General features: G+C 45.4%; 1 protein-coding gene across 2 annotated transcripts in view; it reads right to left on the bottom strand.

The window, feature by feature from the left end:
- Nucleotides 1-13,357, bottom strand: part of LOC113149260 (prospero homeobox protein 1) — a 28,354-nt gene that overhangs the window by 2,851 nt on the left and 12,146 nt on the right. For both annotated transcript variants that reach the window (XM_026341236.1, XM_026341237.1), the window contains exon 4: nt 9,356-9,550. In XM_026341236.1, coding sequence (XP_026197021.1) covers nt 9,356-9,550 — 195 coding nt within the window. The remainder of the gene's footprint in view (nt 1-9,355; nt 9,551-13,357) is intronic.

Below are 13,357 nucleotides of genomic sequence, written 5' to 3'. Positions count from 1 at the left end.
AGAAAGGGAGACGTGTGTGTGTGTGTGTGTGTGTGTGAGGAATGATGCCTGCAAGAGGCAAACAAGGTGACTGAGAGTATGTCCACACTTTGCTGGCTAAATTTGAAAACACACCTTTTTTCTCTTTGCTTTCAGTGCACATTAATGCTGATGTTTGTCTCACCTGACAGCAGCATTTTTGGAAATCGTCTGTAAATGCTGGTTTAGCATTTTTGTACCAACAGAGTAAGAAAATGACGACATAATCCATCTCAGTCACAGCAGTTAATTTGAAAAGACATCATCGTTAATAACTACACAACTACAATCGCAAAGTTATATGATCTGAAAATTCTGACGAAACAGAAGAAAGAAGAAGAAAGACGGATAGTGTGGAAGTGTGAGGGTGGTGGGGGGTCCAAAGAAACAAAAGCTTTCATGAAAAGGGATATTATTTTTGCTCCACCCCTGCGTGTAACACAATATGAACGGAGGAAGACGGGGCAGTAATAAAGGGAGAAAATAATCAGCGAAGGGCGGTGAAGCTCGTCTTTAAGATGCACACATTTCCCTAACATGCAGTGCATAATGCTGTGTGTTGGGTAAATACCAATCAAGAAGGAAGAAAGAAAGAGGGACTTGCTCTGACAGCAATGAGGCAGTTAATCACTCTCATTCACCGACTCCCCTCTCTACCCCACAACTCTCTCCCCCATTCTCTCCATCTCCCTCTCTCGTGACAGGTTGCTTTGAGACAGAAGGATAAGCTCTTTTTCAGAGAGAGGGAATCGGATTTCCTGCTTTTTGATGAGATAATAAAATATGACGGAGGACAATAGGAGCCTGTGGACAGCTTGCTGGGAGCTATTCACTCCAACAGCGGCCCCTGCCTTAAGACTGCTTAGACAAACGTTTAAAAAGGTAGCCAGAGGACCTAGCCCTCAAATAATGGCTACTGTTACACCCGCCGCGTGCGAGTGCATGTGTGTATGTCTTTGCGTGTGTTTCGGCCAAAGCCTGAGAAATCTCTTCTCCCTCTGTGACTCAGGGGTTGGCTGTTTGTTTGGCCAACATGTTTCTGCCCCTTGCTTTTGGGAACTGTCAGGAGATGTATTGCACCTTCTATTTGCACAGCGCTGGCCAAACAAGACGAGACCCTGGAAGATAAGGCTGTGTGTGTGTAAGTGAGTGTGTACGCTAGTGAGCTGTAGCCTTGAAGGATGAAATGCAGGGACACAATATTAGCCCTCGATGCCAGCCAGGTTAATTCCTAACCCCAATGCAGCCTGGGAATACCAACACTTCCCATGCATTATAGTCACCGCATGTGTGTTTATGTGTGTGTGAATCTACAATGTTACTGATTTGTTTTATACACTGAATGCCCTTAGATGCCTTATCTTAAGATTACTCTAATTTGTACTAACAGTTAGACGTTACAATGAAAAGAACAAGTTGAAACTAAAGCTGAGCAGCTCTGTGACACTTCTGTGAGTCAAGCCAGAGCTTCCCGAACCTCAAACATACTCTCACACATAGGCCCCTGTTCCTCACATATCTGCTCCAATCAATAATCTACAAAGGCCTTGATAAGCCCTCAGCCCACACTGTCACTTTGGGCAAACACAACCCATGTCCCCTTTCTTCCTACCCCCTCATTGCACTTGTCCCCAACCCCCTTGCCCACTGATAAGACTGTGCTATGGCTGAAGAGTCCAGCCAATTGGGAAAAGACGGGACAGAGTGTCAGAAGATCCTTCATTAACTCTTCGTATTTCTCCTCAGTGCTTAGATTGTTTGTTCGTTTTCACAAACTTTCGCTACTTCTCATTTGCTCAGGTCTCTCATTTGTGAAGCGTGGATCAGTTCAACTGGGACGGGAAACGGTCCTCAAAGCTGAGCAAACACCAGCCACCCTCACTTCACTGATAACCTTGAGAACATGGAGCCTTGAGGGCCTGTTGTTTATATGTGTTTCTGAGTGTGTGTGCGTGTCTTGTTGTTTGGCGTGTGGACATATGTGAGCATGAGCATTAGCGTCACATGGGCTCTTCTCAAGGTGTACCTCCGCTGAGGAGTCAAGGACAGGACAGGGTCAAAGACACAGATGAAGTCGCTCTCCTATCCCATCTTCCTTGCTTCTTCCTGCACTTTTACTTGTCTCAACCCCCCGCCCTAAGATACAGACACAGGCTGACAATTCTCTTGACATCTCTTTCCTCCCCTCATGGTGCCTACTCTCTTTCCAACAGTTTGTAGAAATTAAGACTTTATTAGGAGGTTATATTAACCCACAGACAGACCATATCAAATCATCTGTACTCTGCAGAAAAACCTGAAATCACAGTTCAGGCCCTGTTTAGATGCATTAAAATTCATTGCTCACACTTGTATAGTGGACACAGGCTGACATATAAATAAGAAAAGGAAAGGGGGCTCAAAGGGAGCTGTAACAGGGCCTCTGGAGGTCAGGAAGTCAGCCCGGCTGAGAGAGAGCAAGAGAGCAGGAGGCAGAAAGGAAAGAAAGGAGCAAGGGAGTCTGGAAGATAGGAACAGGACATCTGGAGAGGAGGAGAACAGAGGGAGGGAGGGAGAGGAAGAATAGAAGTGTAGGAGGGAGGAGGGTGCGAGTGGGCGGACAAACAATAAAAGATGGAGAGCAAGGAGCTCCAGCGAAGGAGGGAGGACGGAAGATGGATGGGTAGAAGGAGATAGGATGGAAGGGCAAGGGAGGGAGCAAGATGGCAGAAGAAGAAAGAAAAATAATAAACTGGAGATTAGATTGAAGGAGAGAGAGTTTGGCATCAGCAGGGGAAATGGGAAGTGTGTGTGTGTGTGTGTGTGTGTGTCTGTGGATGGGGGGGTTGCTTTGACACATCTGCAGCTCTGATGCACGCCCTGGTCATTTTGGCATGAGTCCCTATGCCACGCTTCATTAGTCTCACACACACACACACACACACACACACACACACACACACACACACACACGATTGGAGACTAAAATGGTCCAGAAATAATGACATAATCAGCAGCTGTGCCACAAAGCAGGCTGCCCCTCACAAGGTGACCAGGGACAGAAGGAGGAGGAGAAGAAGGAGGGAGGAAAGGGGAGAAGAAGCAGGGAGGAACAGGAGGAGGAGGGCGCCGTGAATCAAGTGTTGGACGAGCGCAGTGAGAGGATATGTTTGTGGTGTGTGTGTGTGTGTGTGTGTGTGTGTGTGTGTGAGAGAGAGAGCAGGTGAGAAAAAGGAGCGATGGGGATCATGTAGTTCTTTATGTTTAAGTGATTCCGTGCTATCCCTGGTGCTCCGGGCTTTACACGCAGCTCCAGCCATTTAATCAGTGCACATAATAAAGTGGCTTATTCTCACATACACATGCACACATAGGAGTACACACACACACACACCACATGGTGAAGAAAAGACCTGTCAGGCTACATCAAACGGAGGCCCTCAATAGCCCCCAGCTATTCACGGAGAAGCAGATGATCTGGGTCTTTATTCTTTTCTTTCCCTAACTCTTCTCACTAAGAAAATTAAAAAGCCATAAAACATGTTAGCAATGATGTCTGTGACACAGTAAAAGTCTTGGATAATATCTGGAGATTTGTTTGAATGTTTTGTAGATAGGTTTGTTACTACAGGCAGGTACCAAGAGGCCTGGGCGCAGCACATTCACTAGTGTTGTTAGCATCTTGTTAAAGGTTGGATTAACCCACAAAAGCACTTTTTCTCACCTATTGTCACAAGCATATCTTCATGAGACACAGACTGTCTCATGCTCCGGTTCTTCTCCAGCGTTATTAGTTCATTCATTCATTCAATTCATAATTTGTTTAGTAAAGAGAGGTTTAAATAAAAACTCTTCACAGTGTTTTCTGTGGATTATCCAGAGTAAGTAGTGAGGATCTATTTAACTTCTTTTTAAAATTATTTTTAACTTCTGTTTCCTCGACAAAGAGAATTAGCACACTTTGTGTCAGTTTCAGTGGGAATTGTGTTAAACCAACTTGCAAGCCCATACGCGTCACACTCCTAACAGTATCATGGCGACAGCAGTCGAATGCAAATCTGTCTGATCAACTATCAAATCTGAGATTCTGAGTATAAAAGTCCTCTCGTTATTATGTGTTGCTGTATATGACAGCATCCTGTGCAGCTGTTTATGATATATTCACACTCAGTAAGGGATATTTGGTGTAATAAGTTCTTTTCTCAATGGGAAAAGGAGAGGGTGAGGGGAGGTGTGTGTGTGTGTTGTTGACATAAACCCACTGGCAAATTGTATCGGTTGTATTTTTGGCAGCTCTGAACCTAAATCTATACCGCCAGCTTTTCATCTCAGTCCTTCTATCTTTCACTTCTTTTTGTCTTCAGTCGCTCTTTAAAGAGTACCCTAGAGCCTTTTAGTAAAAACACTGCACCTGTGTGCAAGTGCGTGTTTACAGGTGCTTAAATATGTTCATACATGTTTCTGTTCTTGTTTTTTTTTTTTTTTCCTGTACGTCCACTTGAATGGCCGTGACCCCCCCGTCACACACACACACACTGCTCTATGTGGTGAGAAACACAGACACACACACACACAAAAAAAGCAGGAATTAAGGAGTGTATGACAGGGAGGGGAAAAGCAGGAGAAAACAGACATTAGCCTCTCTGGGTGGAGAGCAAATGGAGCCCCAAGAGGGGCATGAAGAGGAGGAACGAGGGAGAGAGGGGGGAAGGAGAGGTGAAACACACAATGCTATGGGGCATGGCGGTTGGACAGACAGCATCTGCTCTCAGCTCTCTGTGGCTCTGGTAATGGATGGAGAGTTGGAGAGACACACCAAGAAAAGCAAGACGGAGGAAGGAGGGAGATGGAGCGACAGTGGGAGGAAAAAAAAAAAGCACAAAAATAAAGAAGAAGGAGATGGACGGGGTGTTGAAGTCATACTTAAGAAAGTTTTCTGCCATTTGGTCACTTTGAAACAAATAAAACGCAGCAGATAAACATGCGTCTGCGAAAGGGGATTATCAATTCAAATAGAGGGATGACAGACGGATGGATAGACAAAAGAGGAAGAGGGACAAAAGGAGTGACACATCCATCCAAAAGGAGAAAGAACAGCTGATAAGGGTGGACATATGATACCTGCATGTGTGCGCACACGGATGGAGGCTGCTCACCGCTTTCGCCTTTACCGCCCTTTCACACAGAGAGATCATAGGGACTTATCGTTTAAATGCCAAGGTGTGTGTATGTATGTGTGTGTGTGTGTGTGTGTGTGTGTGTGCGTGCGCACTCTGTGGGAGGAGTGGTCACTGACAGAGGAAACTTGACCTGGTCTGTCTTATGGAAATCTGAGAGTTTCCCAGAGCCATCATAAAACTGCCTCTTTATCAGACCCCACCTCTTTCCCTCTCTCCTGTGCTGTCTCTAACCCATTACGAGGTCACACACATTCCTGTCTTATGAAAGATGATGTGTGTTGTCATTGCGAGTTCAAAGACACACAGAGGGGCCTGCGGAGTAAAAAGAAAAGGACACGAAGTGAGAATTTTCACTTGAGTCCTCACATGAAAGCGCCGTTCGCTCAAAGTCAAGGCTTTGGGAGGCTGGGTGTGTTTCGGAAGACTTTGATGGCGATGGACAGAGTGAATGAGAAGTGGAGAAGAAAGAGAAGAAGAGAGGGGATCAGGAGGGGGGCTGAGAAAAGAGGAAAGTAGAGCCGGAGTCTAGGTAATTAACGGCAAGCTCTTTAATTACTGCTGGTGTTCATTGTGCCAGAAGGAATGTGACAATTATGCCATTAAAACTTCCTAATGGGAGGAAAAAGCGAGGGGGATGAGGGGAGGGAGGATAACGGAAGACATGCAAAAGAGGAGGATGAAAGAATGAAAGGAGAGAGGCAACAGAAGGAAGAGAGAACGACGAGAGGGAGCGAGGGAGGAGGGATATGAAAGGAAAAAGGGGAAACAATCACGACAAAAGAGGAGCTGGGAGGGAGATGGGGAGCGTATTAGGCCAGCACAGTGACAGAGCAGATTAGCATCAAACAAGAAAGGCCACAGACGTGTGTGTGCGTATGTGTGAGCACTGAAACAGAGGACATATTCATTCCAAAGACGCCACCAAGGTGGATGGAACTTTGATGATGCAGAATCTGGCAAAGGGAAAACTCACTGTGAGAGAGAGAGAGAGAGTGTGTGTGTGTGTGTGTGTGTGTGTGCTGAATCTGCGTAGGCTCTTGTTTCAAGTGGTGGTGCAGGCAGGTAGGGGAGGAAGAGGAGGAGGAGGAGGAGGAGGTGGAGGAGAAAGGGGAGAGATCCACAGAAAAGGGCCTTGGGGGCATCCTGATACACATCCAGTACATTTCCATCTCCACATTACCTCTATGACTCACACACACACACACACACACACGTATAAGACGGAAAACATAACAAATGTGTCCGCGCACATATATAATACACACAAACACAGCATTCCCACACAAACATCAAACAGCTCAAAAACACACAACCCACGCACCCGCACTCGCAAACACATACGGCCGTACACACAACACCCACACACACACACACACACACACACCAAAAAAATCCACACACAAACACTTACATGCAGAGTCTTCGTGCTCACCAAGGCGGTTGGTTTGTCAGGGGGGTTAGAATTTGCATGGCTGGGCAAATTTTCCTTGTGCTAAACTCTAATCAGCTCCTGTATCTCTCAGACACCTGCCCAGCAAAAAAACCTTAATATGCAAAACACCTTCCCTCCCTCCTCCACCCTCGTTCCCCTACTACTACAGCTCCTCGGCCAACAGAAGACTTATTCACCTGGCCTCTCTCACTCTTTTCCTCTCTGTCTGTCTTCTTGCAAATTTTCACATTTATGTATGCAAATAGGCTGTTCCCCTTAAGCCTGTTTCAACAGTAGCTTCCTGGTGCCAGGAGAAGAATGATAGTCTTGTCTGAGGTGTGATGGGGAATTTCACCAGAAAGAAGGGGTTTTGTAAGAGGGAATAGACGGCGCATTGCCACAGATTGGGCAGGTACGGCGTGCTCATTTGGTGCTGCGTGCAAACTTTTCTGGGGATTTGCAAACTCTCCTTCCTAGAGGTTTTCACGCTCATGGCGGACTGTTAAGTGAGTCACGCAAACCTGTCTAAGAATGTGATGGGACAGTTTCATTCAAAGATACATACTTTGAGGTTATGTCTACATCGTTTGGATTGGGCCGAGCTGTTCTGTGAGTGTTGTGAAGTTTGGTTTTCAACATCTGCTTATTTTTTTTAGGCCCAAAGGGAAATTCTCTGCGGTCAAGATGCATGCTCCTTGACATGATTTTGTGGCAAAAGGAAATGTGAAACACCGAGATGGATTATTCCATGAAGAAGCAGATGTCTTGTGTCCAGTTGTGTTTTAAAATAAATAAAATCATCTACATATTAATTAATTTTAGGCTTTAACTATTTATCTGAATGTATGAGAAATAAAAAAAGTAATAATTCATTGTAGGTAGACGATTTCAGTTTGGGAAGCTGTGTGCTTTTGGTAGATTATTTCCCAGCTGGGACTTTCATTTCCTGTTGTGGGTGTCAGGTGATTTACCATAAGCAGATAATAATTTGATATGAAAACATAAACAAGCTCCTGAAGGAAAGTAAGCCTTGATTCCAGGATCAGGACAAGTTCTTCTAATTGCGTTTTGCTCTTACTGTTAGTGGTGTAATCTCAACCCAGCTGCACCCAAACTCAAAATGAGAGTTGGCCGAAGTTTTTTCTCTTTCCCAGTCACAAAACCAATAATTCCTGCACTGGTTGTGAGCAGCTGAACAGGGGCGATAGTGTCATTTTTTTTTCCCTCATTTGCTTTGATGGACTTTTGGACCTCATATATATACAAGTGCTTCTGCCTGCCAGAGTCTCTCAAAGCCTCCCTTAAGAGGTCTGAAGATGGATGTGAGGAAGTGAGTGAGGGTGTGTGTTTGGGTGCACACAGAGGAGTCCCAGTGGACAAATAGCGGACAGAGAGAGACAGACGGAAACAGAGAGAAAGAGAGTGAAGCACTTTAAATGTGAGCGCTTTCAAAACTCCCACTGCTCGCAAGGGCACTTCGGCACGTCATCTCTCTTTCCCCGCCATTTCTCCTTCTACCCTTCTTTTTCCCCTTCCCATTCCCCCTTGACTCCTTTTCTCCCTCTCTCCCTCCCCTCATCGCTTTCTCTTTTGTCTCCAAGCTCTCACCCTCTATCCCCTATCTATCCATCTCTCTCTTCCCCCCTCTCCCCTCTTTCTCTCCCCTTCCTCTCACTAAAACAGTGGGACGCTTAACCTTGATAACAGTGAGATTTTTTCCCCCTCAAAGTGACACACACACACACACACACACACACTAGAGAAATGCTTTGCCAGCATGCCAGGCCGGTCCAAGGGACGGCTGTACCCTTCGAGGTGAACAGGACACTGGGAAATGCAGCAACAACAAAACACTCACACACATCCCTCTATCAAATACACACACCCAGATCACTCCAGGTCCTTCTTAACAGAAGCCTTTTAAAGGCCTATTGTCAGATGACATTGAGAGAGCACTGGCAACACACACACACCCACGTACGCACACGCACACGAGAAGGTGACAAAAGGAGAAGTGTGGAAAAAATTAAACATATTAAAGGTGAAGTTGCCTGCTGAGAATTTATGGTTACAATGTACTGGAAGACAGTCACACACACATAAAGATCTCACAGCACCTGATAGGTAAATGAGGACAGGGAAGTAAAATGTGGTTTCTCAAACGGACACACACACACACACTAAGAGTCGCTGAGGGGAAATTAACAGTGAGGAAGAGGCTAAATGAGCGAGGTGTCAATAAAGTTTCTTCCTCATTGGGTGAGAGTTCCTCACATTTCTGTATGACTGAAGTCTGTCATGCAAGTTTTAGATAAATGAATTTCTTTGCAGTATGTGTCTCCATAATTCTAAATTTGTTAATTTTGAAATTTTCATATCGACTGAAGAAAGCTTATCTACTTTGGAAGACATTTTGAGAAAATGCATTGTCACAAAGCTGAAATCTGGGCTATTTGGATGATGGTTTTCAGAGCAATACGACAATGTACACATTATAGTGCAGTGTGCAGAGTGCAGCAGGATGTATAAGAGCCTTGAACTCAGCATTGACAGTCACAGGAAGGCGGTGTCAGAGAGGACACAGAGAGGCAGTGTCACACTACCCGCCTGCCTCACAAGGTGCCAGGTGAAAGCCAACGTGTTTTTCATATGGACCACATTAGGATTTCACTACTTTTTATTTTAGAGCACATACATTCTTAATTTACAATTTAGTTGGTAATTATTAATTACTAAAGGTTTTTACCTCAAAGTCATTGGCCTTGTTGTAGTGCATGTTTAGGGCCCGGAAGAGCTCACAGTCGCGGCTAACGCTCAGCTCCTCGGCTCCGGTGATTCCGTCATTGATGGCCTGACGGGCAAACTTCTCCATCTGGATGTAGTAGAACTCCCTGAAGTTGCTGAACCACTTGATCAGCTGGGAGGTTATGCAGCGATTAAACTGGAATAGAAGATGACGGAAAGTTAGCAATATATGTCAGCCTGCGTGATTTTACTGTCAAACATCGCTTGAAATCTGTGTGGTCTATAAATATGCTTGGAGAGGGAAGACTGTGTGGCTAAACCTTATTAAGCCATTGGATTTGAGCATGAGTCAAGAGAACAAGTGTAAGACAGCAAGTCATGTCACATCAGGGATTTGAGACTTGAGGCGATGACTTGAAAGAGCGGGAAAGAACCAAAAGAAAAAGATAAAAGACCGAAGCAAGAGAGAACACAGGTCAGCGAGTGAGGGAAGATAATAGAGACATTAAAAAAGACAGCAAGCGCAGGGGTGGTGGGGGGAAGAGATAGTGAGACAGCGAGAGAGTGTGTGAGAGTAAGGTTGTGTGTGGTTCATCCTCCCCACTGGGACCAGAGCTCCCCCCTATCATAACCCTGAGAGTGGAGGGAGAGGTAGTGGTGGGGGGGCAACCGCAAACACATAATTGACCAGAAAAACGATTAAGTCATCATCTGAAGCGCCCTGGCCCACAGGGGGCTCAAACATGTACTTAACCCCGTTCACCAATTACACCCTGATTCTCTTCCCCTCGCCGCACCTCCCTGTCAGCAAGAATGGAGTTGAAAAAGAGCAAAACAAAGAAAGAGAGAGAAAGAAGCGCTGTAGAGAAGCATGTGGCTATCTGATCTGTGCCGCTTGGCTGGATTCAATAGGGCGAGGTAAACCTATTAAGACCCTCGGCCAGTCCCGGCTCTTTTTCCGCCTGGACTCAGCAGTAAAAACACACTGTCTAAACATCCCAACCCCAAGATAGGGGACTCAGAGGTTCAGGATGATAGGTTAGTGCAGTCACCCTTACATGCCCCAGTGAATACTCAGATCCGACCCCTAAAAAAATACAAATGACAGCTTTACTTTGCTTCTTCTTCTCACAAATCCAAAATTCTGGCTTCTGAAAAGTTGATACCCCTAACCATCACCCACACCCTTCGTCCACACACACAAACAGAAACCCAGACACACACAGGCCTTCACTCCTCCCTCCCCTCTTGCTCTTTTTGTGGTGCTGGAAGAATAGGGGGACAAAACGCTACTAAACGCTGAGCGGACTGCTCGCTGGGGAGGCAGAGCGGTTTTGACATGGAGATTAGGTGCTGGCTATTGTTCGACAACACACAGAAACATGCACACACACTCTTCGCGATCTGGGATGGCAGTCAAACACGCTTGCACATGAAGATGGGGGTGGGGTGGGGGGTAGGGGGATTGGCAGAAAAGTTGATGAATCAGAAAGAGGGGCGATAGTTGGACCAAGGTGGGATGGGGCTAAAGTTGAGGGCCATGCCTTTCTGGAATGATCAGTGGATGACATAATGGCGGAGTGGAAAAGAATACAGTGGCAAGAAAAAGTATGTGAACCTTTTGGAATTTTGTGTTTTTCCACATTAATTTGTCATAAAATGTGATCTGATCTAAGTCAAGAGTAATAACAAATATAATGCGCCTAAAATAATAACACAAAAAATTATTTCATGTTAAGAACACCCATAAAAACCTCATAGTGCTAGTGGAATAATTACTGGTTGACCCTCCTATGGCAGCAATAACCCTGAACCAGGCTCTTTTTGTAGCTGTGGATCAGACCTGCACATCATTCAGGGGGAATCTTAACACTTCTTCCTGCAGAACCGCTTTATCTCTGTCATAATCTTTTTAATTTTTATATTCCTTCTACATAAGCTGGCCAGGCATATGCAGCAAAGCAGGCCCAAATCATGATGTTTCCTCCACCATACTTTATGATTATGATGATGTTTTCATGATGATATCCTGTGCTCTTTACTCCAAATGTAGTGTGTTCTTTCCAAATAATTAAATCTCCAAGTTTCATCATTCCACAAAACTTCAACATAAGTCGAGTTAGGTCTAGTTCACACCTACAAACTAATTTTCTTAACTCATGCATGTGCTTATACACCTGACTGCAATTAACTTTTGTGAGGTCAGGGTTCAGGGTACTTTTTCCACTGAGGTTTTTTTTTCTCAATAAAGACATGAATTCTTTTGTGTCACTTTAGGCACATTATATTTGACTTAGATGAAGATCAGATCACATTTTTTGACAAATTAATACAGAGAACCATGGAATTCCAAAAGGTTCACATACTTTCTTGCCACTGTAAGTCCGCTTGACATTGTTTGGCAGTGGGAGAGGAGGTGTAGCATGGTGGCTGGCCTAAAGTGCAGGGTGAGCATAAATGGGGAAATGAGGGAGGGGGAGGAGAGGGAGGGAGAGCATGGAGAAGAGAAGGATGGGTGCAGGTCAGCGCCGTCAGACAATGCCGTTTTGGTGGGGGTGCGGGGGTGGGGTCGGAACGTGAGCAGTCAGCAAGCTGGGGTCGTGACATCGGAGTGTCAAACAAACAAACTACTGACACTTACAAATACGTCGGCTGCACAGGAGCTATTCTTAAACACACACAATGTAGCAGACGGTTGAAGTGTGACAGCACAAACACACTGCTACACTCAAGTTGCCCGTGAAGTTTAAACCTTCACTTGTGCATAATATCAGAACAAGTTATTGTGGGTGTAAATCATACATATTAGTGAATTGGTTTTGATCCGTGCAAGCACATGCGCATAGATGCTTCAAAACGCTATACTGAGATTAAAGTCAGTGAAAGAGTTGCCATCGCTCATGTAGGAGACCTTCGGTGTCACTGCACCCGAGTGACGGATAGATTTGTCGCTTTGGACAAGAATTACTTTATTATGCCGACAGCTCGGGAGAAGATGTATTAGGGCGTGTGCAAGTGAAGTGGGGCTCAATCACAGCACAGAGCGCACAAAAGGTACAATATTTACAGTACATGTAGGCAAACACACTAAATTACATTATATCCACCTCAGCTGCACCCAACACATTCAGGGATGCAATACTGGCAAGTCCTCGCTACAGCTTCCAGCAGTCTTGGTTCATTAAGTTGCTGGTGGGGGACAGAGACCCCCTGATAGCAGCTGAGGACGAGAGTGTTGAGTGTAAAAGGAGACAATCGGCTGAACGAAGCACATCACTGCAGCTCCTTAATCAGAGCTGGCAGAGGTCAGCAAGCATAGGCATGAGATGTAGCAAGAACAATTTGGATGTGTGTGAGAGTGTGTGAGTGTTTCAGCCAACTCACTGCATTTGAGCATATACATGTGCATACGAGACTGTGTGTGTATGTGTGTGTGTGTGTGTGTGTGTGTGTGCCTGGCTGAGAGGCCGATGAGAGAGAGACAGCGAGAGCGTGTTTCTCACACTCACACTCAAGAGCCTGTTAAAGGTCAGCGCTTAGTGCTAACAGCACAAGTTAGAAAGTGCCGCGCGCACACACACACATGTGCACAGATGCATACTTAAGTCCAGAATAGGAAAACACTTAAGCATCATTGGTCTAAACTGTATTGGTCGCCTGCCAAAAGTACTCATTCAGCGCACACATCAGCTAATATTTATTAATATTAGAATACAACTGATTTCACAGTTTGGTGTTTGGGTTTGTTTAAGATAAACATGTTTGGCTGAGAAGCATTCGGATGAAATGCCAAAGTGTGTCTCTCACCAACACTTTCAGCGACATTGTGGTCAACAATAGAGCAGAAAGCACACAGATGACCTCAGAGTGCTAAGCTACATCCAGAACAACCGGAGAGGAGAGCTGAAAGACAGAGAAGCCTGTACGGGCCTCCCTCTCTCTCGCTCTTTCTCCCTCTCTCCCTCTCTCTCGTAAGCCCCTTCACAGTCATCAGGGCTTTCCA

Source organism: Anabas testudineus, chromosome 24, assembly GCF_900324465.2.
Source record: "Anabas testudineus chromosome 24, fAnaTes1.2, whole genome shotgun sequence".
NCBI classification, from domain to species: domain Eukaryota; kingdom Metazoa; phylum Chordata; class Actinopteri; order Anabantiformes; family Anabantidae; genus Anabas; species Anabas testudineus.
The sequence above is the reverse complement of the archived record's forward strand: the minus strand, read 5'-3'. Positions and strand labels throughout refer to the sequence as shown.